The sequence below is a fragment of the Leiobunum rupestre genome, chromosome 6 (genome assembly GCF_980474605.1).
Source record: "Leiobunum rupestre chromosome 6, qqLeiRupe1.1.hap1, whole genome shotgun sequence".
NCBI lineage: Eukaryota > Metazoa > Arthropoda > Arachnida > Opiliones > Sclerosomatidae > Leiobunum > Leiobunum rupestre.
Genome location: NC_143389.1, coordinates 65,593,989 through 65,620,282, shown reverse-complemented (window position 1 = coordinate 65,620,282; position 26,294 = coordinate 65,593,989). Strand labels below are relative to the sequence as shown.

Below are 26,294 nucleotides of genomic sequence, written 5' to 3'. Positions count from 1 at the left end.
GCCTGACCAAAGAGCCCTTACATTTTTCGTTTTCTGCGAGACTGTCACTTTAGAGAATACGTATACTTTTCCGGTCGAAAATCTCGAGATAGCCTAGACGGCAAATCCTGTTTACCAAAAGCAATTTTATAACATTCCACTGAATATTCGGTTTGTATCGCGTGTCCGTAAAATGCACGTTGTCTCTTTCTCAAATTCCGACAAATATTATATTATATTTTTATTTTATTTTTGCCTGGAACAAACAAAAAAATGGAGTGAAACGTGACTCCCACTGAATATTTTTAAGTCAAAGAGCAAAATAAACTGTCGAGATTTCTAGGTTGAAAAATATTAGAGAGTTTCATCAACCCATTTCTGGGTGTAAACGCGAACGTCTACGTCTTTCACCGACGTTACGGGTCCCAATTTCGTTCAGCAAAAATTGTCTTAACTTTTTTATGTCTAACGAAGTGAAATACGGCGCCATTAATGTAATAGGATACTGATAAGGCCACGTTGCCACCTGCACCAACAACATCTTTCTAGCTTTGAAAAAAATGGTGTAAAGGCCACGTTGCCACCTGCACCAACAACATCTTTCTAGCTTTGAAAACAATGGTGTAAAGGCCACGATGCCATATGCACCCAATAAAACTTCATTTAGAAAAAAAAGTGACACGCAACATTTATGTTTGCCTTTGTTGTTAGTTTCATTCGTCGTCTGCTTTTACAAATGCCGGGTTCCTTTGTTCCCGACGTTCCCTACATCAGATAAATGGGTTCCTGCTACTCTTTATTTTCGCGTCGTGAGAGCTTGAAATTATTCTCTTACGGGGTCTATTTTAGTGGGCGGTACTCCCATATTTGGGTTGCTCTAAAATTGAGTTTTCACATAAATTGTTTTGCAAAAGGACAAATAATAAATTTTCTAATATTTTAGTTAACTTTGGGTAGGTCTTTAAAAATAATTAAAATAGGTACTGCTTTCTTACTACGATTCAATAGCCAATTTATTTATTTTTGTAAGACTCATAAGCCGCCATCTATTGAGCGAAATTGAGTGTTACCAGAAGTAAATGAACCGAAGTTATCGAAATAGCGCTCAGAATCGGCGGGCGTTTTCTTTATGAAAATCGAGTAAAATAAAAGCTAATTTCCATCCCCGTCTTTGACGCGATATATTGTATTTGGGAATTGCGGGTATAGCTATTTCTATGTATAAAAACGTTTTGGTTTTCGGCCAAAGAGTGCACAAAATTTCAAATTCGAGGTAAAAATGTAACTTCATAAGGAAAACGCCTCCAACATGGGGAGTATAGCAGTCTGATAACTTCGGTTCCTTTACTTCTGGTGTTACTCATTGCAACTTTTTACGAATTGCAAATTTTCTAAATATCCGACAACTAAAATTATACTTTTGTAAAATACTTTAACGGTTATGTTAAAACTAAAATTAGTAATTTTTTTATAAAATGAATTGTTAGTAAATTTATATTATATTTAAAAAACAACGAAATAATATGTGAATGAAATGTAATTTATCTGCTGTATACTAATATTATAAAATTAATATATTTAAAATAATTAATTAATGTAATAATATTGATGTATAATGTTTCTAATTACGTTCAAGAGATGACCCTCTCAGAGCCCCCACTCAAATCTTCAATTTTTTTATAGGGAAAATAGGACTATTTTTACAAAATTATAGGATTTTATAGAACTATATATGCTATTTAATTAACTAACGTAATGCATTTAAAAACAAAATATATATTTAGAGAAATAAGTCTTTGATTTTCACTTAAAAATTGAAACTATTTAACCATTTTATCACCAAAATATACTAGTAGCTAACCATGTTAACAATAACAAAAGTATAGACTAGAATGACTTGGTATAGGAATTTATCCTATCTAAATCTAGCAATTTAACAGAGTGGCTGGATTTGGAATTGGCAAAATATCAAAATTATAGGATTTTATAGGTCTTTTGAGGGATTTTGCTAAAAATATAGGATTTTATAGGTATTTTGAGGGATTTTGCTAAAAATATAGGATGTTATAGGACATTTTTGAAAATATAGGATTTTATAGGAATTATAGGACCTCTGGGGGACCTGCCCTCTAGACCTAAGATCAAGATGGAACGATATAAACTGCAGCTTCGCGACTATCTCAAATTCTTCCTTGATTAAATCCTTTAGTTCTTGATTTCATGTTATACCAACTATTCTTGCTCGATAATTAGTAGTTAACACTCTTTTATAACAATGTGAAAAATATGCAGGTTCGTAGGCTATCCATTCGTCGTGCTAACTGCTAATTTTAGTTTAGTTACAACATTTCTCTAAATGCTAATTTCATCATCTGATTCGATATTTGGACCATCTACCAGCATATGCACTATATAATTTATTAATAATATCCAAAGTGACTTAATTACCAAAAGTGTGACAATCCCTGCACTTTCGTATGCTAAAGGTTTAATGAATGCTTGACTCGAGATCGACCACATAAAAGACTATTTATTGCCGCCTTTCTGGATCTTTTTTTAGTCTATGGTATTATATGGTAGATAGATGGCGATAGCATCTCCACAGAACGACGAAAAATCAAAAAATACACTAACTTTGACCAGTGCTACTTAGTTCCTCCGTTCCTCACTACGAGGCGTTATTTGTTGGTTAAAACTTCCTTCCCTCCTCAAGGCATACTTTCCCTTCTCCCCTCCCAACTTGTATTTCGCTCGTAACATTACTTCAGAAATAGGTCCGATTGACACACTTTCGGTAATTATGTAACTTTTGATAATATAAATAACCAGCTAGGCCAATACCCAAGACACCACCTTAGGCCCAAGTTATCCTTACTATCTCCACCATGAAAAACTTACAATCTAAGCTATATTGACGCAGTTTGGATTACCTAACAATAAGAAACTACCCCACCTACATCACTATTTTAGCTCTAGCTTTGGTTTCCGCTTACAGCTGAACCACTTCCGGTAATTTGAAAACGTATCCTGGCCACCCTTTTAGTCCACTCGGGGTCATGACCATTACGAGGACTCAAATTGTACCACTACTGATCGAATGGAGGTATCGCTACTTTTCGAAATTATCTCTACAGTATTTGCACTAAACATATTATTAGATAAAGGTCCATTTAAATTTCATTAACTAAAATCTATACAGCGGTAGCTGAAAAGTTTCTTGGCCACTAAAGCCTGCCTCCAACAAAACAAACCGAACGTTTAATTTGATAAAGACTGCTCTAACCTACAAGCGAAGACAATTTAATGGGCGCTTTAGTGAGAAAAATTCGCAACTTTCAAACAAATTAGCAAACGCCATACGACGAAACCAAAAGCACATATTAGTCGACCAAAAATTTGTGGTCATTTTAGAAATAGCTCTCGGTAAACAAATATCACGCGTAAGATACATAATTAACAACCTTCGCTTGAAGTGAGTCACTCCTTTATTTCTATCTGAAGCTGAGCTTCGTTTGCATTTTAGTTGCGTAGCACCACGACCAATTTTAATGATCTAGTCAGCCTAAGGAATTTAAAATGCCCTTCCATAAATATTTGAGGTTAGCGATAGAGAGTCAGTTTCATCGAGCGACTCCAAAGACTAGCTAGATACGTTAGAATAATATTTGCTGATTGTCAAAGACATTTGTTAACCGAAGTTTAATCATGTTTCTGATGGAAGTCGGAACAAGTTGTTCCGTACAAGTCTTTAAAATTGTTTAATCAAACGGTTAAAAATAATAAATTTAATTAAAAATTTATGTATTTAAACTTAGGGAGTATGAATATGTTTAGACGATAATCATCATGGTAAAATTTTCCTCCCTGCACGCAAAAGGGAAAATGTCAACTGCTTGCGTGTCAACGACGTCAGTTTAGACAACCAATGAGATATATAGGCTGATTTGCAACATATTCATAAGCCCGAAGTGTAAATAAATATATTATCGATCGAACATTTAAATTATTTCGTCAAATAGGTCATTATTCAAATTAACTTTCTAATAATTGGTGCGATTGCATATACTAATAATAATAATAAATAATTAGCTAGGCTAATACCCAAGGCACCACCTTAGGCCTAAGTCACCGAGTGATTTTTAAAGCCATTTATTCAGGCGGCCGGGTTAAACAAAATGGTTTAAAAAATCGGGTTAAATTTCATGTAGCTCCTCCCAAAATAAGTGATTCTGTAGAATCAAAATTCAACCGATTCTATGGCCCTTTGATTAATAGGCTTTTCTATAGAGTAGCATTGGCTTTTTTTTTATGTTGCTGCTGCATCACGGATTACGCATCGATGACGTTTTACTGCAAAAAGCCCCGGACATAACGGTAAATTCTACGAGGCACCCTGTTTTTAAGCACAAACTGAACTGAACTTCTAGGTATTTCGTGACGAATGAGCTACATAAAAACAAGTTCATCAAGCGTAGGTTATTTGATTGTTCATCCGCTAACTACAGTGATTTTACAGTAATTCCGTTACACTCTTCGTTGTTGGATAAAACATCAAGAAGACATGTAAAATATATACGCGTGCCAGGTACGGAGTCAAATGACTGAAGACGAGGCTCTAGTCTAGAGGTCAGCGTACTACGCTAGACCATTAGCATCCAAGTTGCTAAATTGAGCTTAGCCGCATCGCAGGAAGCGCTTTAATGCTGACAGACGTTTCCGGAATGCGGACTTGAGCTCCGATGAGATGAGTTTCTAAGGCTCATTATGCCGTTTCCGGAGAATTTTCTTCCCTTAAACTCGCGCCGCTAGATGGCGGCTCGCCCTAATGTTATTCGCCGCTGTTTTTCTCGGCAGGGCGACCACTCGCTCCGGAAGCGGGTTCCGAAAACTGGCTTTCTATTAATATTCCGCGAGTCAACTCGAGACCGGTAATTTATCAAAGCCATTTTATTATAAAGATTATTATTACTACGAAGCTGGATTATTATACGCATTGGAAAAGGGGATTAATTTATTCCGTGGTTGCGAAAACGTCATTAAAGAAAAAAAACACGCCATTACTTTTATAATTCAGAATTAATAACATATTCCGATTCATTCCTTGAATTGGATTACTCAGCTATGTAACATAAATTAATGTATTAAACAGAATTTTTATCTGTTTTGTAGTATTGCGTGGAATCGTTTGTTCGAATTTGAATCGCTTTTGCTAATTTTCGAATAGCATTTTTCAGAGTTTAAAAACAAAATTAAGGTAAATTTAATGACCTTTTCGAGGTACTTTTCAAATTTAAAAGCAAATTTGGTCTATAACCCAAAATTGGCATGAAAGATCGAGTTTAGTGACCTATTTGAGGCATTTTTCCAATTTAAAAGCAAATTTGTTCTAAAAACTAAAATTAGTGCGAATTATCGAGTTTAGTGACCTATTTGAAACATTTTTGGAATTTAAAAGCAAATTTGGTCTAAAAACCAAAATTAGTGCGATTTATTGATTTTAGAGACTTGTTTGAGGCATTTATCGAATTTAAGAGCAAATTTGGTCTCATAACCAAAATTAGTGCGAATGATCGAGTTAAATGCCCTATATGAGACATTTTTCGAATTTAAAGCCAATTTGGTCTAAAAACCAAAATTAGTGCGAATTATCGAGTTTAGTAGCCTATTTGAGGTATTTTTCGAATTTAAAAGCAAATTTGGTATAAAATAATAATTATTGCGAATGTTCGAGTTTAGCGAAATATTTGAGGCATTTTTTACTTTCAAAGCAAATTTGGTCTAAAATCAAACATTAGTTGCGAATCAACGAGTTAAGTGACCTATTCGAGATACTTTTCAAATTTAAAAGCGAATTTGTTCTTAAAACCAAAATTAGAGTGAATAATCGAGTTAAGTGACCTATTTGAGGCATTTTTCGAATTTAAAAGCAAATTTGAACTAAAAATAGAAATTGAATTTAGGCCATTTTTCTAATTTAAAAGCTAAATCAAAACAAAAATGGGATTTAATTAACTATTCGGGGCAGTTTTTCCATTTTAAAAGCAAAATTGTTATAACAACAAAGTTGGTATCAAACGTTGGAGTTTATTCATCTATTCGGGGCTTTTAAAAGCAGCATTAGCCTAAATTTAAAAATTTCCGAGAATGATCGGGTATATTTAGAATTTTAAAGTAAAATTGGTGTGAAAACCAAATTTGGTGCGAATCATTGAATGAAATGACCAATTTAAAAGCAAAATTTGTCTCAAACAGTAAAATTTATTTATCTAATGGAAGGTTTTATTAATTTAAAGCAAAATTGGTGTAAATATAAAATTAGTGTGAAACGGTCGAATTTAATTATTTATTGGGGGTATTTTTCGCATTTAAAATCAAAATTGGTATGATTGATCAAATATAATGATTTAGTCGGGGCACTGTTTTGAGTTAATAAACAAAATTGGCCTTAAAACAAAATTAATTGTGTCAAACGATCGAATTTAACGATGTATTCGATTAATTCGAAGGAATGTGTTATGTCGTAAAATGATAATGTTTGGTTAAATCGGTTTAAAAGCAGTTTGATTCGGGTTAGGTAAGGTCAGGCCACTTCGGCATAAAATTTGGTTTCCAAAGGCGCTTGAAAACGGAAAAAAGTGGCACTATTTGAATTTTCCATTGGAAACTTAGCATAACTACCAGGACGTCGTTAAATTAGACCTCACATATGTAAAGATATCTGAAGCCACATTTCGTACATCTGAGATATATTTTCAGAATGTAATTCAAATATTCGTAACACGGCTCAAACGACTGAAAAATTCTAAAAAAGCGAAGAGCCGTTTCTCCAAGATGGTTCGAGAGACAACTTTGAGAACTATTTGAATAACTTCATTTAAGAATTTGAGGGTTCGAGTACACTAGTCTGAGGAGGCACAAGTCTACGTTTTACCAAAACACCACTGCAAACCATTGAAAATTTAAAACTTAAGTGAATAGATTCCCAACATTTCCGTAAAGCACTCGAACCCACTTCACCGTCTATGTAAGTTCAATTGAATTGAGGTTTTCATCTAACCAATAGAAAAACGGAATACTAAACCAACCTCAAATCTTCCGTAATATAAATTTTCTAAATTTTCTGGTTCAAACAGGTACAAAACGAATGTATGCCCTTGTGAAAAAGGGGGATATAATTTGATTCCAAAATTATATTACAAATTGGGCATATTCAAACTCCAATTTGATCAAACTGACAATACAATTACCTTGTATAAAATTCAAAATTATTTCGATTTGATAAAAATTACTTGACTGGATGTGTCTTAGCTTCAATTGAATGCCAGTTTGGAAATTGGAACAAGTCATTTTCGTAAGGGCTGTAGGCAAACTTAATATAGGCAAGGTTACTTATGTCGTTACGTATAACTTTTCTTCGATAGCAACTGGGATGTGTTGTATGAGGGAGAATAATGAAAATGAACTCACCCTGGGAATCCAAGCTCACTTCCTTCCGGAACTGCGCCGTCATTTTAAGTTTCTAATAAATCTTCTCTTTTCAGGCTCTAATTAAACTCCCCTTCGCTCTTCTCTCACCTTTCACCTTCTTCGGGTTTTTTTCTTCAATTTTTGAGTCTTTCGGGTGAAAATTGTCGGCAGAGCATCGTCAAGACGAGACACACCTGGAGCAATAATTACAGAGAGTCAATGTTCCGTACTTTTCGCCAGGAAACTCTTTGTAATCGCCGAAACCGTCGGAGATTTTTTGAAAGGGGTCCTCTTGGTGCATTTTTAATCCGCGACGCGCCGCCACTAACTAGTAGGCTATCAAACGAGAATCGATGAGGACACGGAAGCGGAGGCCGTGCTCCGAAAGAAAACCAAACTGGACTTTTTTCTTTGTTCCCAGCGTCAATGCGGAGAAACCGTTCGGGATAATGTAATCAGAGACGGGCAATTTATAACCGGTGGTTCACCTTTTTAGTCGTTCGCCATCCGAGCCGAGTTTAAGAAAATATTTCCAATCTCGGAAATATAAAGATTTGGAAACTCGTTGTTTTATCTAGAAACGTTCTTTCTTTGAACGCGCCTTACTTAAGAGCTTTTATACCGCGGATGATAAGGTTTTGTTTACCGCCTTTTTCGCGGATGAAGGAGGTAAGGGAAACAAAAATGTCTGTTGCCGTCCAAGTTTACCAAGGATATGTATCTTGGTCTTTTTTTAAGAGCAGTTTCGCCCGAGGAAAATCGAACTTGTTACGGACGAAGGCCGAGCACCACTCGCGGCCTTAGATGGAAACTTTCCTTCCCGATAAAAAGGCTTTCTGTAGTTAAACGTTGTTGCGAAAAGGCTTAACACCCGGCTCCTCCGAAACCCTCCACCAGGCGAGCCTCCGACAGAATCTGAAAGTAGAAAAACAAGACGCTCAGTGACGGCCAATTCCAACTGGGAGTTGCGAAATGTACATTTAGCTGGTGATTGCTATACGGACTGCACCGGGTGGTACTCTCAATATACATTTTTTTTCTTTTTTAAATTGTTAAATTATGTAATTTTCTATTCAAACGCAAGTTTTATAGTAACACAATCGATACTGCTTAAAACTAATACTAAAATTGCTAGTGCTACTCCTAGAATTATGTTAGTACTATGTTATCGTTTATAGTCTGAATAGTCTGAAATTGTTTGTTTGAAATTTCAGTTAACATTTGCAACCAACTATTATTCTTTCTTTATGGTCTAGTAAGCGTGGACTAGGAAGTGACATCAAAACGAGATATGTCACCACTTCACCGAAAGAAAGACAGTACTTTACGACAAGTCCAAGCGAAGGCTGCTTTCCTTTTAACGCGTTCAAACCACGTATGGAAAATGAAGACAACAAAAGCGATCGAGTCACTCGCTTTTAATTAGTCTAAAAATGTTTTCAGTATGGTTGAATAATTCATCCGGCTACGATGTAGGTCACCGGCACAAAAACCATATGGAAAAATGACCTCTGGATCATTTCAGGAGTTAGGATACGGCAAGCTTCATTGATTCTTTGGCGCAAGTCGTGAAGAGTGGTGACCGGAATCTGATATACGTGGTCTGAGAGGAAGCCCCACAGGAAAACGTCTGGCTTATTCAGATCTGGAAATCTTGCAGACCAATGAACAGGCTTATCCATATGCATATAGATTTCCACAATATTAAGTTGTTTATGTGCTGGATCATCGTCCTGCAGAAACCAATGTCGTTTAAAATCGGTCAATGAAATATCTTCCAATTCGGTCGCAACTTTGTTGGATACGAAGACCTACAGACCTAGTATTTCTGCTCATTAAGACGATTTGAAAGGCGAATAGGACAATTTCCTAGCCGATCTGTCCACAAGTTTAGCCTAAACTTCACTTGGTGATGATAAGGAAATCCCCAGTGAGGATTGATATTGAACCACACGTGTTGACTCTGATGGTTCAATGGACCATCTCTCGAGAAAGAACACCCATCAGACGCTCGGAAATTCCGGAGACATGTTAATAAGCCAGTTAAAAAGTCAAAGCTTTGGCCCATTTCCCCATCATAAAGTGCTTGATGATAGCGATGAAAATGGTGACAGAGTCATTGCTTGCGGTTCAAATGTTTTCGTGAGTAAGCAACAATTCGGCGAGAACAGTATCTTCCATATTGATAGTATGATTATCTGGTCCCCGGAGCCTCGCACTGACCATTCGAACAACTCGGAGAGCAGTGTGATGATGAGGTCTACTATTAGAAGAGCGCCTTCTAAAGCAAATAGCAAGTTGTTATAGTAACGATTGTATTCCCCAAAACATTTATCAAGGATAAACGTCACAAAAGTAACGAAGCATACATTAGATTGAGCTTCTAGCGAGAAAGATTTTAATTCATTCGTAGATTGCAATTAACATAAACCTTGTGTTTTTATTTTTACTTCGCTTTCTTAACGAGTTAAGGCATAAAGCCATTCAGCTCCAAGAAAGTATTTCTCATTTTTGTTACTTTCTGTTTTATATTTTTGCATTCAAGCGTGAAATAGAACTTCTTTTGGTAAAAAAAGTGTAGCTTTATCAGTTTTTTTGTTCTTTATTTTTGTAAGAAGTTGATGGGCGAAAATATACTTTCAAATTATCTAAATAATATTTGTTTTAATACCGCGTATTATGTATATTCGTTTTTTTATTACATTTTTCTGAAATTTACAAAATAAAGCATTCCCTGTTGCAAAAATACTTCCCGAATTCCGAATAAAATTGTTTTAAAAAAAATTCCCTGGCCAATCAAATTGTATTCCTCATACCTGCAATGCACTCGCCTCTTACGCGGGAGCACGAGCTAGTTCAAGGGGCAACGGGGCATTTGTCATTAAATTCTGTATTATCTACAGTACTAGTAGCTTTAAGCACAAAAGAGACATAATTTTGAAAATATTTATACAGAACCATAATTATATAATCAATAATGTCCCTATTTATATTTAGGGTAAATGACCATGTGGAGACGATTTTTAGCGCTGCTACCAATCCCCCTCACGCTCGAAGACGACCAAAATAAGCTCCTTCACCCTACAAAATCAAAACAGCCCGATAACCCATTGGTGGTCTACAAGGGGCCTCTTCCCCCTCTCGTGCTGGTGAGAAATTAAACCATTATGATCATGGATTGTTTTAAAAAAATCCTAATTATAAATTAAAACATTTTTGATATAATATAGAGTTGAAAATAAAACAACGATAATTAAATTTTTTCACCCATGAATTTATTTCAACCATGAATATTCAACTGGAATACCGAGAGAAGGTGAAGCCTATACTGCAGGTTCCCTCTCGCGAGGGAGAAGGTGGAACCGATTAAAAAGGTATAACTCTGTGATTGGCTGTTAAGGGATTATCAAAAGCATACGGAACATAATTCTATCGATTTCTTACATCAAAATTAGATCGAAAGTTATTCTCATTCTTTGTATAAATTAAATTAAAATATTAGACCTGGAATCGAATCTTAGTTACGCGTTTTAACACGGCTACCTGAATTAATGGCTTTCAAAGTCGCTTGATGACCTAGGCCTAAGGTGGTGCCTTGGGTATTAGCCTAGCTGATTATTAACATTTCCAAATCTAAATATTTTTAAAAACTTGTTTATTTATTTCGAAAGAGGTATATAGTTACGTAACTACTGAAACCGTCCGCCTTTCACTTGTTGAAAATGGACCAAAAGGCAATGATAGAGTTGAATATTCATGGGTGAAATAAATTGATGATACAAATTATGTACATTTCAAAAGTACGAATTGTTGCAAATATTTTATTCAACGGTAGGTCGTTTGTGAAAGGAAATTGCCATATAAGAAAAATTGTAAATTTTTGCATGTGAAGTATGGTAAATGACATTCCTTCAACTTTTATAACGTATATTATACGTTATAAGGTTGTGGTATAACGTATCGAATTTCATGGCAGAAAGAAGGTCAAACGGGGTTTTTGAGCTGGCAGCCAGAGTTGAGGAGGCGCGACCTGACAGCCTGACAAAAGGCGAAAGCGACACAAGCTCGATACTAGCACCTCGGGACAATGTAAAAAGCAGTTGGAGCAAAAATCGTTCAAGAAGAGGAAGTCAACTGGCGGCTCCGAAGCTTTTCGCAGGAAGTGGAGAACATTTTTCTTCTCCTCTCAATACCGGCTACTAAATAGGTTTGCCAACTTTGGACATCTTATTTACCCAAACCGTGCGATTTAAAAAAAAAGCCCAACGCCCTGCTATCAACGCCCGAAAAACGCAAAGGCATTGTTTTTAACTCGAGTGTTTTTCATTTTTATTGACTACTTTGTTTAAAAAAGGTTTGTTTTTGCGGATCAATGAGCTAGCCTTTTGTGTTCCACAATTTATACAGTCTGCCGCTGCGAGAAAATTTAGTTTGTCGTGGTTTAGCTTTTTGACACTAATACAATTCCAAAGTCCAAAGTTTTTATGGTCCGAATGTCTCTCGAAACTGCAATTGATCATATTTTCTACGCTATGAACTGTTGAAATAGGAAATAAAAAAAACACTCGTATATTTCATAAGTTTTATCTAAGATCAGGAAATAACAACGCTACCAGGGTTACCAAAAAAGCCCCTTATTCAAAGTTATTTTCATAAATGTCCAGAAAAATTTCAAAAAATGGAAAATATTACCAAATGTTTCAAACATTGGCGAATAGTGGATAATAAAGGAACATTGAGTGAAAAAAAGCTTAAAACAACTAGATTTATTTTAGATAACTACCGTAATACTTTAATTTCGAATATTAAACAAAAATAATCAAAAAGTATCAGTTGAAATGCAATGTATTTATTCTGAATCAGTTTCTCCGATGTATAATTTTTATGGTTTTTTTTCCATAAAGAACATATTGCCCACTATTGGTCACATTTGTCAGTAAACATCTTATTGTCCACGAATAAAGTAAACCAATGGTAATAGGACCCTTAATTTTAATCACTTCAGCAAAATATGCCTTCGAGGTGGTTTGCCGAAGTACTGCATTTTTTCTGGTCCTAATTCTATTGTTTTACTGTATTCAAATTTCAATGACCGTTGGTGGCTTCTTCTCGTTAAAATCTTAATTTGCACGCTACAAGGAATAGATTTGCTTAAATGACGCACGTTAAAACTCTCGGTTGTGATTGGCTGATCAAATAACATGGATTTCCTTCAGCAAACATTACTCATTTTCTGTTAGTCTGTGGAAATGTTTAGAATTTATGTAATATTTCACACCCTCTTCTTGGAGAGCTTTGCAATACTTTCACTCTGGTTCGGTGTGTTAGTACATAAAGAAATTATTCTGATCATAGAGACCTAGTAGGCAATGTTTTGAACTCCATTCAAAAGCCAATATCGAAAATGAGATAAATTTTCAAGAGTAATCATTGAAGCCGTAGTAACTTAATTTATATTAGCTTATTCTAGCCGAGCTCACCGTATGACTTCAAGTGGCTTAACGATATACAATTTCGAGATGTTTACTACCTAACAGCTTTATCTAAACTTCATTTACGAGTTTGGCCGTTAGGAATAATTTCATTACATTCAAACTCATTTTCTTTTCTTTTTCTCTTTTCGTATTTAACTTTAGGGACATAAAACTATTATCCATGCTTCATTACGAAAGTCATCTATTCTTTGGAGTCTCTGAAAACGCGAAAAATATCTGGCCTCCCTAGACGTTTCCGAAATTTTTGCGCGTTTGTTTGTTTTTTATCGTACCTTAAATTTCCCTCGCGGATCCCATTTATCTCACGTTCAAAGACGGCGGGATTAAGCGCCAATTTAAAGTTTTCTCTCTTTAACAAATATTGTTTATAACAAAAATATTTAACCCGTAAACAAAATTGAACCTGGGAATCATAGTTGATGAATAGAGGCGCCCTTTGGCCAAGTAAAAATAGGGATTATCATCAACGGAGTTAATCGTAGATGTTTAATTTGGCCATGGTTAGAATACTGATTAATTGGAAAAGTATATACGACGACGGATACTTCACTCTAGCCGTATAATCGTCTGAGTGATGACGCTTGACAAGGGGTCTCGTACCCGAAAGCTCGCAATGTAAATAATAGAAAATATGTTTTTATAAAACAATTATTCTTAATTTATTTTAAACACGCCATGAAGTATCCGTCGTCGTATATACTTTTCCAATTAATCAACGGAGTTAGTTGACCTCTGGTAAGATGACACTCGTAATTTTTCTTCTTTTTTGACCTAATACGTCATCTGCTTAGATAATCGTAAGCTTTGTAGGACATCCTCATTCAACATTTCGCAAAGTTGACAATAATATCTTTTAATTTTGACGAACAAGGTATGGTCCGAAAACAACCTTACAGCCTCAAGAATAAAATACCATTGGGTTGGGAATATAGTACTTCTAGAGCCAAAATTGGTATTTGATGGATGGGGACACTTTCTTGAAATCACGTACGAGCCGAAACAGTTCAAAATAATAATCAGCCTAAGTCATCAAGTGACTTTTAAAGCCATTAATTCAGGTGGTTGGGTTACAATTCGCAGGAAGGTGGTGGCAAGCCCTTCATGCCAAGCGAGCTAGCAGCCCCCTACACTTACTATTACCGTTAACCTCTACACGTTTTTATCATTAGTCGGTGGCGCCATCCACCGTGAGTATAAGCAAACGATAATTAGAAAGGTCTTTTTTCTTTGAAAAATAGGTGACGCCACCGACTAATGATAGGTGTGAGCATGATTTCAAGAAAGTGTTTCTCTGCCACAGCAGATACAAATTGTGGCTCTAGAAGTACTATACTCCCAACTCAATGTAAAATACTCGATTAAGATATGAAACGCTAATACGTTTTAACTTTTAAGACCATCCTTTATAACCGGGGTTACTAAAATTAAATATATTTATATGCTTTAGCTAAGCAGCGCCTTAAAAGGGTATTTGCATTTAATATTTCCAAAGCCTTCATTTGATAAAAGCTAACAAATTTATGTAGTAATAGCAATAATAATAATTATTTTTATTCAACAATCTAAGACCTACAAGGCTTTAAGTAAAGGGGGCTTTTATATTTAGGATTTTTAGCTATCGTCAAAGAAAGTCAATAGTCATTGATTAGATACTTCCGCGGTGAGTTTGACAGTTCTCTACCCAATGGTTCTTTGGTTTCCCATTTCCATAAAAACATGATGACGTTAAGGGTAATAGTTAGTGTAGGTAGGTAGCTATTTTGTTGTGTGTAATGAAGGGTTTTCCACCACCCTACTTCGCATTGTAACCCGGCCACCTTATTTAAAAAGACAATGGGTTTTATCTAGCTTTTGAGAACGAAATGGCGTCAGTCGTTCTTATATCCGATTTCAAAAAGTGTCGAGTTGGCGAGGTAGTAAGAAATCTTGTTAATCTTGTAAGAACGGGACATGCCCGTTGGTTATTACAACGTGATAGCCGGACGAAAGATCTCTAGTAAAACATACTTCGGTTCGTGTAGCAAGATTCTTCGATCCCGCTAACTTCGTATGTGTCTAGGTAGTGAATTCCTTCCAATATTAAGAGTTCTCGATCAAAGAAAGCTACTTTGGATCGTGTGTCCTATTGAGAGGTATTTAAGCTATATAGGCCGAGTTGCGGTGGTATCGAACTGGTGCCATCAACGGCGAGGCCAAATCCCCAGGGCAAACAAGAGCTCAACCTCAATCCGTTCTTTATTACTCCCCCTCAAGGACCATCCTATAGAGAATCCAAAAAAATTGGGAACCATTTCGATTGGCCGCCGCGCGCCGTGTCGTTCTCTTCGAGAATGAATCTTCTCTCAGCTTCAAACGCCAGTCATGCACTCAGTTTTTGATCCGTATGACCAACAAGGCTTACTTCACGTAGGAATGGAACCATCATATAGCGGGATCTACTTTAATATTATTCGACCCTAGGCTCCAGATGGCGCGTCATCTCTGTGCCGAACGGTACATTGCCATAAACAATTCTTTCTTAGGCAGCCGCGGGTTAAAACACTACACCGCTTCTTCGATATCCCAACTTTTTCCGAAAGCGCCATCTCTAGTTTTTATTTATAAGCCACCAAATCAAGCAGCGACGCTTTCCAAGTTAAAGCCGTTACTATTTCAGGGCCCTTAAAGTACTTGTTTTTCTCTTTGCCATCAAGGACATGTCGTTTCTACCAAACGTAAAACTTTTAAGGAATATAAAGTGTCGTTTTGCAATTTAGTTTCAATTGCCTCGAAGTTCTAAAGCAAAGACTTTACCGTATGATCTTCCATTTATTAATAAATAACTATACAAGGTTTATGTCATGATGTATATACTCTAGGATAAAAGTAGACTCAACACATCTCTGCTGCCTACTGTTGCGGTAGTAGACACGTTTAAACGATCACTCCAAAATGGTTTTACAGAAACTTTCAAAGAAACTTCCTTTTGAATGAATTGCGCAGTGCCCCATAGTCATTCTTGTTGAAAGGTCTAACAGTTCCCATGTTTTAACTGTACGTTGGGTTTTTTGCACATCTTCGCGTCTTAATGGTAAACTACCTTATATTTTATTGTTTTAAGTAAATAAACCTACAATGCATTGTTGCATTCTTTACCACTAAGCAGTGCCAAACAAAATCAGCTATCTAGGCTAAGACTCAAGGCAGCAATTTAGGCCAAGTCATCAAGCCGTAGGAGGGAGCGGACATTAGTGGAACCCTTTGGTCGCGACAGAATCACTTCAGTTCATATTCTCCTTGCTCTATACGTATATCTATAATGGAAATTTCACTTGAAATCCATTTAATCAGCGCTATTTTCCAAAAATTAAATTGAACAGCATTTTGAGCGTTAAAATTTCATTTTCAAAGTCTCACCCGTACCTCGTAGCTCTGGCATTTCCCTCGATATGCTCAAACAAGTGGAAAATGTATGACGAAATAATAAGCTTACGAAAGAGCTCAGGAATAAGCGGAACAAAGTACATTTTCTGGACAAGGGAAAATGGCGCTGCAATATTAATGCGAAACAATTTTAAAAATGAAAAGGAAATCATGGTGGTCTGAGCTACTTTCGGGGCTGAAAGGAAGAAGACATTACGGGGCCGAGCTGTCCTTTCAGATCCCGCATTACGACGTCACATTAAGGGCCCAACGGAGACTCGTTTAAAAGAGAAATGAGAATACCTCGACGCTCTTACGGCTGCCAGGTAGGAAACCGAGTTGCGCTCACCCCGTTTGAACCATAGCCTGGAGTATTTACGGGGAAGTTTACTAGCTTTCGCGAACTACGAACTAAAGCTGCCATTGCAATTCACAAAGGGGAGTAGTGCGCTCGTAAAAAAAATAGCATTTACCTAAATTAAACAAAATGGGATAAAATATGCGGAAAAACGACGCAAATCCCAGTTTCACTCTATTCACGGAAAAATAACATTCTAGCGCATTTTGTACCAAACGTGACATTTAAAATTTGAGTTATATCAGAAGAGCATACGTAACATAATCACTCATAAGTATGCCATAAAGTTATTTTCTTTAACGAAACCTTGCTCACGTGTAAATTACGTCACTTCCAACAAGGTGACGTAGAACGCGTCTTCCAATTTTCAAATCGATTTTGAAAACTATCTTTGACAATCTATAGCTTAGGCCGTGCCAAGCGATTTTGTTTCCATGGTAATCTTTACAATAGCACGAGGAATATTATAATTTTCCGTCATGGTTCCACTAAATGTATGTTCCGTTGTGAAACAATGGTTTTGATATAAGGTCGAAGGAGTTGTGTAAACCAGGCTAACACGTTTTCAAAGGCTTAAGTGTGAACGTAGCACAAGTCTCATTGATTTTGTTTCTATAGAAATTTTGTACAGATCCATACTTCTGTTGTGCAGAGGTATACTTATATAGTACAGAGGCATACTTATGTTGTACAGGCATACTTATGTTGTACAGAGGCATACTTATATAGTGAAGAGGCATACTTATGTTGTACAGAGACATACTTATGTTGTACAGAGACATACTTATGTTGTACAGAGACATACTTATGTTGTACAGAGGCATACTTATGTTGTACAGAGACATACTTATGTTGTACAGAGACATACTTATGTTGTACAGAGACATACTTATGTTGTACAAAGGCATACTTATATAGTACAGAGGCATACTTATATAGTACAGAGGCATACTTATGTTGTACAGAGACATACTTATATTGTACAAAGGCATACTCTTATAGTACAGAGGCATACTTATATTGTACAAAGGCATACTCTTATAGTACAGAGGCATACTTATATAGTACAGAGGCATACTTATGTTGTACAGAGGCATACTTATGTTGTACAGAGACATACTTATGTTATATATGATAAAAGGAATAGAAACTCTAGCTCAAGTCTTACAAACGTATCTCGATTTCCTATAACTAGTACTTTACTATAGGTACTTCCGGTTAATACCTATTTCAGCTAGCTAGTAGTAATCAGCTAGGCTAATTCCCAAGTCAATAGACAAGGCTTAAGTCATAATATGACCGGAAGTTAATAGGCTTAAAGTTCCCCTAGACGGTGTTTTGAACAACGAGCTGTTAGTTTTAATATTTTTACATTCGCCCTTCTGTTCTATTTAGTTGGTAATTGACTGCGTAATTTAAATATCGCCAAATCTTGCTTCTCTATTAACTGGTAAAGAATAATCTATTTTACATATCTATAAATATATATATATTCATAAACTTCCGGGCTTTCAGTTGGCTTTCGAGTCATAAACATCCGTTAGCTCAAATAAACGCTAAAAATAATCCCGTGACGAAGGCCTATGCGCTTAAACCTCGCGTCTCTATTAACCTTGTTAGACCCGATAAATTTGAAGAGAGAAGCGCCGTTTGGTGTCGCCTCGATCTTTCGCTGGAAAAGCACGCGATAGTTTGCCATAACGCACTCGCTGGCTCCATCTATATCGATCGTCGTAACGAGATAGCGCAGCGCGAAATGTTGTTGCATCCGTGGCATTAAAATTCTAACGCTAAGCCGCGTGTCGCTATTAGTCCGCGTATTTCCACGGCTCGGAGCGTCGTTCGCGTCAACAGAGGGGGCCACTAGCTTAACCGGGTGCTTTCCGCCAAGGCCTTCTCTTCGAAATTTGGACAGTTATTGTTTATACCTAATCGCTCCCGGCTTTAGTTCTCTTCGGGTCCGCACCCGCCTGGCCCGAATCGATTGCGCTTTACAAGTGTAATCGAGGAGATGTTCAGGTTGATTTTCCCATCTGCTCCCGCCATTCTACCGTTCGAGTCTCTAGTACGAGCATTGTTTTCTCAAAAGAAACAAAAGGCCTTTTACAGAAATAAGACAATGAATGGCAAATCTACGGGGATTCCGTGCTACGCTCTAAGACCAGAGGTTGCTATGACATCTTTTAACTAATTACCGATTATAATATACCTTGGGGGACGACGCAAAGTTCATAATTACGGACGAGGGAATAAATCACTTAACTAAGACCTAAATCTCCTTCATTTTCTCCCTTTTTACCGAGAGCTATTTTAGAACGTACTACGCAAACACCAGTTTAAAACTTAAGAGTAATTTAAAGATAACGATAAGGTAATTTTAATGAGTCTCAATGGGCCTTTTAAAAATTGCTTATTAAATATAATCCTTTATATCATAAACGTTTCGTGGATAATAGTATGCCTGGTTGCTTGTACTTTTAAAGACGCTTAATTGTTCTTGTAATACTTACTTGTAGCGATAGAGTGCGCGTCGCTACTTGTAACGTGAGGTGTTCTTGATGTAAGAAGACACTGATTGATCCATTAGGACCATAGTGGCTAACTCGAGAACTGCCCTTAGCTACTAGAATTTTGTCCACTATTAATGAATTTCTCGCGTTGACCGTTAGGTGCCATTATTGTTACCGAAAAATGCTAATTACATTCGTTGTCGCACCTGATGGTTTTTAAGTGCTTATGACAATTAAGGTTACCCGTGTAGTTGCTATGGAAATAGTTATTAGAGTCTTTTAGGGTCTCTATGTATTTTGAAGAATTTAGATTGGCAATCCTAGCTGTTACTCATAAATTAAATTTAACCAAAAATTATTATTTATACTTCGGACAGATAGGGTAAGAACCAACCAAGTTTCAAAAACTAAGTAATTGTGTACTTACCAAAAATATTACGAGCGCGCGCTTAGGGCGCGAGAAATCTCGGATTTTGATGTGCGCGTGCAACCCGCGCGTGTCAAAACTATTCTATTAACGCTATGACATCGTGACGTAAGAGCAACATAAAAACAAGTTCGGCAAGCGTACCTGAATTTATAAAAATAACTATTCATTTTAAAGAGTACGTTGCAAATAGATTTTCGGAATAGAAAATTAACTACTTTATATTATTGTGGGCTTTCCGAAAATGTAACTCACTTGATAAAATACCGTCGTTAAGTGTATTTTATATTAAAATGAAATTTACGTGAAGCGCCCCGCTGCGACTTTTATTTTGCACGATAATTTTACTACGCCTAGTTTGTGACGTCATTGACTACGGTTTTTTCTGAATTTTTCCCATTGCATCTGGGCGAATATATAGTTCCGACTATCCTACCAAGATCCTGGACGATGTCAATTAAGCGCGCGCTCTAAAGAATATGCGTGAGCGCGTGTTTTTAAAACCACGTAAAATTACAGTAGTAGAATTCCATAATTTTATAGTAGATTTTCGGATTTGACCTTGGAATCAGTAGCATCTACATTTTGTATCCAAGCCTAAACACTATGTTGGGGATAACGGCCAATGAGAAATAACGTGTAGTCAATGACGTCAATCACCACGTTAAAACTCCACATGTTTTGGCGTTCTACTAATTAATTCTAATTAACTACGTAACGGAAACCAACGAAACTTTATAATTAGGTGTTTTAAACGAAGGCTCTTCCCCTTACCAAAATCGAAGTTGTATTTTTTAGTATAAAAACCGACTCCTTCTAAGCTGCCCCGGTCCCAAATACATCCTGGTTTCAGAGTTAATTCATTCTTATTTGGAGTTAAAATTGAGACTTATTTAAGATTGCTATATTTTGGTTTGATTACGTTTCAAACAAGTTAGCAAAAATAAAACTTGTCTAAGACTTTTTTGAAACTGCCACAGTCCCAAATACATCCTTATTTTAGGTTTATTTAGAGAGTCTTATTTAAGACTTCTAATAACGGTTAATTTCAGTTCAATTTAAGTCTGATATTCCTCCTCTAAATTTAGGCTTGTTTAAGATTAAATTTAAGCGTTTATTACTAGGGTTATTTTAAACTTATTACTAGCTGCAAATAAAATATTAATTTTAGTCTCAACTTGAACTGCAAAAATAATGCATGTTAATCTCAATTTAAACTGTAAAATTAGTGCACATTGTAACCTCAATTAGAACTGCAAAAATGACAGCAATATGGCCTTCATTTAAACAGTAATTTAATTTTAATATATTTCAAGATATTAGCTTGTTGACAGCTTGAAAGTATTTTTCATTCGTGCGAAATTAGATACTCATTTAAACTAAGTTTATTGTAAACCTAGAGCCAACAAGACACATTATTCAAGCCATTGATCTTCTTATTTGTCGAGAAAACTAAAGGAAACAATACTAATATTTTGGTTTCGAATTCCTAAGTATAAAATAAAAAACAATTGGATTTTATACCACGATGTGTATGGGGTGCCGTTTACATGAATGAACATTCAAATAATATTTTCTTGAAATTAATTTGTTATGCGATACTTATACCAATAAGAAATTGTTAAGTCCATTATGAAATTTTTTATAGGTTATTCAAAAACCAGTTCGGTCTTACCATTTTTGAGTTTAATTAATAAATCATAAATGGTTTAAATTTACCCACAAAACGGTTTACGAAATTGCATTAAACCCCTTTCCAAACCGTTATTTTTTACAGCGTAGTTTGTATTTAGATTTAAGTAACCGTGTTATAAGTGTGTTTTGTACTTACTGGTGGGAGAGCATGGTTTATTTTCAGCGTTTAAATCCAGGAAAATTTCATCGTTATACATTAAGGATAGGTTGTGACGTTTGGAAGTGATTTAATAACCAAATGGGTTAGTGATAAAATTACGTACTTCAAGAAAGTAATATTTTGAGTATCCATCATCAAATAGCCTAGAAAACATTCCGAAGGAATCCAAAAACTTCCTGGAAATTAGTCCCTGTTTGATGATCAAGAACCATGTAATAATTATTTTTCAGTTTTTCATATTAATTATATTAATATGAAATTAAATTAAAATGCTTAGTTTTCATAACAAATTATTTAAGATTTATATTTTTGGAACTTACGCGTAACAGTTGCGTAGTCTTAAATCTGCCCAGGAGGGGTTCACACTATGTAAAGGTTCAGAGGGGTCCAGAAGAGGGTGAACATTTAGTAAAGTCAAAGGTACGCCCAAAGGGGGTTGGAACACGGAAGCCCCCTTGTCTACGCCCCTACAGCTTAACGGAAATCATAAGGCACAAAATGAAGAACAATTGCTGTAACTAACATATTTTGTTGAAGGTGGTAAGAGAAACATTTTGATAAGTTAAATTTATTAATTGAGCGTCAATTTTAGTTTTAGAAACAATGTACTGCCAATCTTATATAAAGAATATTTTAAGGTTTAAATAAGGATATTTTACACTGCATATTTTTATTTTATTTCTGTTAAAACTGTTATTAAGGCTGTATTTTTAAACATAATTCAAGACTCTTTTAGATCTTATCTGTTGAGATTTATGTTTGTCCAATTTTACACTTGATCTTAACGGGAAAGAATCTAAAAAACGGTCGTAGTTAATAGCTATTGAAGTCTTATTTGAGTGTGAAATTTATTTTTACAAATGCTGTAATGCCAATCTTATTTTAAGACTACTTTAAGTTTAAAATAAGGATATTTTACACTGAATATTTTAGTTTTCATATAGGGTATTTAGCCCTTTTTTAAACCTAATTTAAAACTATTTTTAAGGTGAACTTTTCTGATTTATTTAATACTGAATATACTTTTATGACAGTACTGTTTTAAATGTTATTTGGCACTAAAAACAGGCTTATTTAAGAATGAAATAGGTCTTATTTGAGCCTCAAATTTTATTCTAAGTAAGGATAACTTACACTGCACATTTTAGGTTTTATCAAGGGTATTTAGCGAGGGGTCGGACATTTGTACAAAATCCCGTACACTTCGCAAGAAATCTCCCTGACGAAATCGCATAATCTCTGACCAAATTTCAAAATCTCTGACGAAATCGCAAAATCTTATGAAATCCCGAAATCTTTGACGAAATCGCGAAATCTCTGACGAAATCGCGAAATCTTTGACGAAATCGCGAAATCTCTGATGAAATCTCGAAATCTTTGACGAAATCGTGAAATCTCAGACGAAATCGCGAAATCTCAGACGAAATCGCGAAATCTTTGACGAAATCGCAAAATCTCTGACAAAGTCGCGAAATCTTATAAAATCGCAAAATCTGATGAAATCGCGAAATCTGACGAAATCTCGAAATCTGATGAAATCGCAAAATCTCTGACGAAATCGCGAAATCTGATGAAATCGCAAAATCTCTGACGAAATCGCGAAATCTGATGAAATCGCAAAATCTCTGACGAAATCGCGAAATCTCCGACGAAATCGCGAAATCTTTGACGATATCGCGAAATTTGATGAAATCGCGAAATCTCCGACGAAATCGCGAAAATTCTTTGACGAAATCGCGAAATCTTTGACGAAATCGTGAAATCTCAGACGAAATCGTGAAATCTCAGACGAAATCGCGAAATCTTTGACGAAATCGCAAAATCTCTGACAAAGTCGCGAAATCTTATAAAATCGCGAAATCTTATAAAATCGCGAAATCTTTGACGAAATCACGAAATCCTAATAAAATCGCGAAATCTTGGACGAAATCGCGAAATCTTTGACGAAATCGCGAAATCTGATGAAATCGCGAAATCTGACGAAATCGCGAAATCTGATGAAATCGCAAAATCTCTGACGAAATCGCGAAATCTGATGAAATCGCAAAATCTCTGACGAAATCGCGAAATCTCCCACGAAATCGCGAAATCTTTGACGATATCGCGAAATTTGATGAAATCGCGAAATCTCCGACGAAATCGCGAAAAATCTTTGACGAAATCGCGAAATCTTTGACGAAATCGCGAAATCTGATGAAATCGCAAAATCTCTGACGAAATCGCGAAATCTCCCACGAAATCGCGAAATCTTTGACGATATCGCGAAATTTGATGAAATCGCGAAATCTTTGACGATATCGCGAAATTTGATGAAATCGCGAAATCTCCGACGAAATCGCGAAAAATCTTTGACGAAATCGCGAAATCTTTGACGAAATCGCGAAATCTTTGACGAAATCACGAAATCGCGAAATCTCCGAAGAAATCGCGAAAAATCTTTGACGAAATCGCGAAAAATCTTTGACGAAATCGCGAAATCTTTGACGAAATCACGAAATCACGAAATCTTTGACGAAATCGCGAAATCACAGAGATTTCGATATCCCGTACGCTTTTTTTGGGAATGTCCGACCCCTCGAATTAAGGCAGTAGCTGCGCCGTGGGCAGGTTGGGCGGTCTATAGCTTATTTTCATTTCACTAGGGGCCCACAAATCGACTTTAGGGACCCCGAATCCAAAATTTGTAATGACATTTTATTATTATTATATGGGATTCAACCCATTTCGGCTGCTCCAAAAATCAAACAAATATAAAAGTTCAGTTAGTGTTATTTGAGCCTCAAATTTATTCAGACAACTTTGTATTGTCAATGCGATTTTAAAACTATTTCATTTTTAAAATAATAATATTATCCCCAGTATTTGTTTTCTTTTTTAGTGGTTAATAAGGCTGTAGTATTAAACCTAATTGAAGAGTCTCCATGTTTTTAATTTTAAAGCTGCATTTAACCTTAAAATTACGATTATTGCAGTCTTAAATTAACCGATTTTTCAATTTCATCTAAACGAAATTTATGCTGTCACAATAAGTCATTTTTAGTAGTTAATTAAGTCTTTTTTGAGTGTGATATTTAGTCTAAAAACATTAATTTTATTAGGTTAACATAAGTCTTGATTAAGTTTTACTTAAACGTAACAAATAAATATGGGTTACGACATTTTTTACCGACTTATTTATTTGTTAAATAAGACGTAATCCAAATGCATCCTTATTTCATTCTTAAACAAGACTCCTATTTTGGTATGGGTCGTTTCATAACAAAATTAAGGCGGTAACGAATAAATAGCAACTTATCTCTTTAAGATCTATCAATCCGGGAATTTTAAAGATGAAATTAACGTCGCGCTACCGGGATTAGCATTGGATATCGAGGGGTAAGACAGTCTCAGATAATCTGTACACCGAGTTCGTGCATTTAGCACTGTTAAAGGTACATATTTTCAAGGGTTCGCGAGTTCCATTTAGCACTGTCAAAGGTACGGCAGTGTACACCGAGTTCGCAGAGTGTCTTACCCCTCGTTGGATATTAAGATGAAAAATGGCTGAAAATTTCCCCGTGATGCGTACGACGCGATAATAATATCGTCGCGGATTTAAAAGGAGGCCAAAAATGCTACGCGCGGTTCCTTCCAAAATTGAGCTAGGTTATTAATTGTTTGTGTCCTTTCATTTAATTTAATACTTATTTATGTGCAAATTAATGATATTAAATGTAATTTTATATTTTGTTAATAATTTACAATTTTTAAACGAAAATTATTTTTTTAAAGATTTTTTAACCACTCGCGTAAAATCCAGAATAAGTTGAAACAAAGCAGATAATTTATGACTTTATTGATTTTGGTGTACTATTCCACATTCTCCTATTGAGATGAAATTTCCGCAATTTTAGAAAATCAATATAATTGCACTTAATGACACGAAATGACGTTTAAACTGTAGTATACGTTAATTCAACCAATACATCTACTTGGGTGTTCAAATTTCCGTTTTGACGGTAGAGATAACTAATTTAAATTTATTGCTTTTAATTTTAATATATTTCCGAGGTAAGCCTTTGAAGTTCAAGACCGCGCATTTTCTATGAAACGTTCTAAAGCGTGGTAGGTTCAAATTTCCATTTATACTCAAAATATTTGGATTTCATCTGGAAAAATGGCGGCCAAAAGCCGAAGCATTTAAATTAAACTAAGTTCCACAGTTTAACCGATTCACCGGAACTATAGTTTATCTAAACTGATACTACCGTTTACGCGGTCTTTGGTATAAGTTTGGCCGCCATTTTCCAAGATGGCGGAAAATCCACGAATGCGAGAATGTGCGAGACAAAACTTCCACACCAGATGGAAAAGTGCCTAAAAATCTATAAAAGCTCGCAAAATATCAGATTCCTCTCACGGTTTTCTGGGTCAAACTATCGAAATAACCAACTAATAGGGAGGTTAAGCAAAGCGCTCTAGAAGTTTGAACAACAACGTCGGGAGTACCTCGACGTTTGAGGAAAAACATTCTTTAAAATCGGTTATGCGTGCTTTCAATTCGCCGGCTAGTGCTTTTCTTTTACGAACCTTGGGCTAATGCAATCAAGTACGTTTGCAATCAAATTTTCACAAATTTCGCACCTTTCGCTACCCCAGGGTATACGAAGAATTAAAAACGTCGTTCGAACAATACTAAAACCGGCGTTGTGTATGGGTATGAGTGTTGTCGGAATACAAATATTTGTTTCTTCGTGCGCTTTGGTGGTACGCAAATGAATCTCTTTGTATACTCTTACTTATTTCACCAAATTCTTCTTAA

General features: G+C 35.8%; 1 protein-coding gene across 2 annotated transcripts in view; it reads right to left on the bottom strand.

Moving 5' to 3' along the window:
* LOC149943192 (uncharacterized) overlaps window positions 1-8,201 on the bottom strand; it is a 171,747-nt gene extending 163,546 nt beyond the window's left edge. For both annotated transcript variants that reach the window (XM_090176984.1, XM_090176985.1), the window contains exon 1: window positions 7,447-8,201. In XM_090176984.1, the coding sequence (XP_090033110.1) occupies window positions 7,447-7,489 (43 nt within the window). In that variant the 5' untranslated portion in view covers window positions 7,490-8,201. The remainder of the gene's footprint in view (window positions 1-7,446) is intronic.
* Window positions 8,202-26,294: the final 18,093 nt, after the last annotated feature.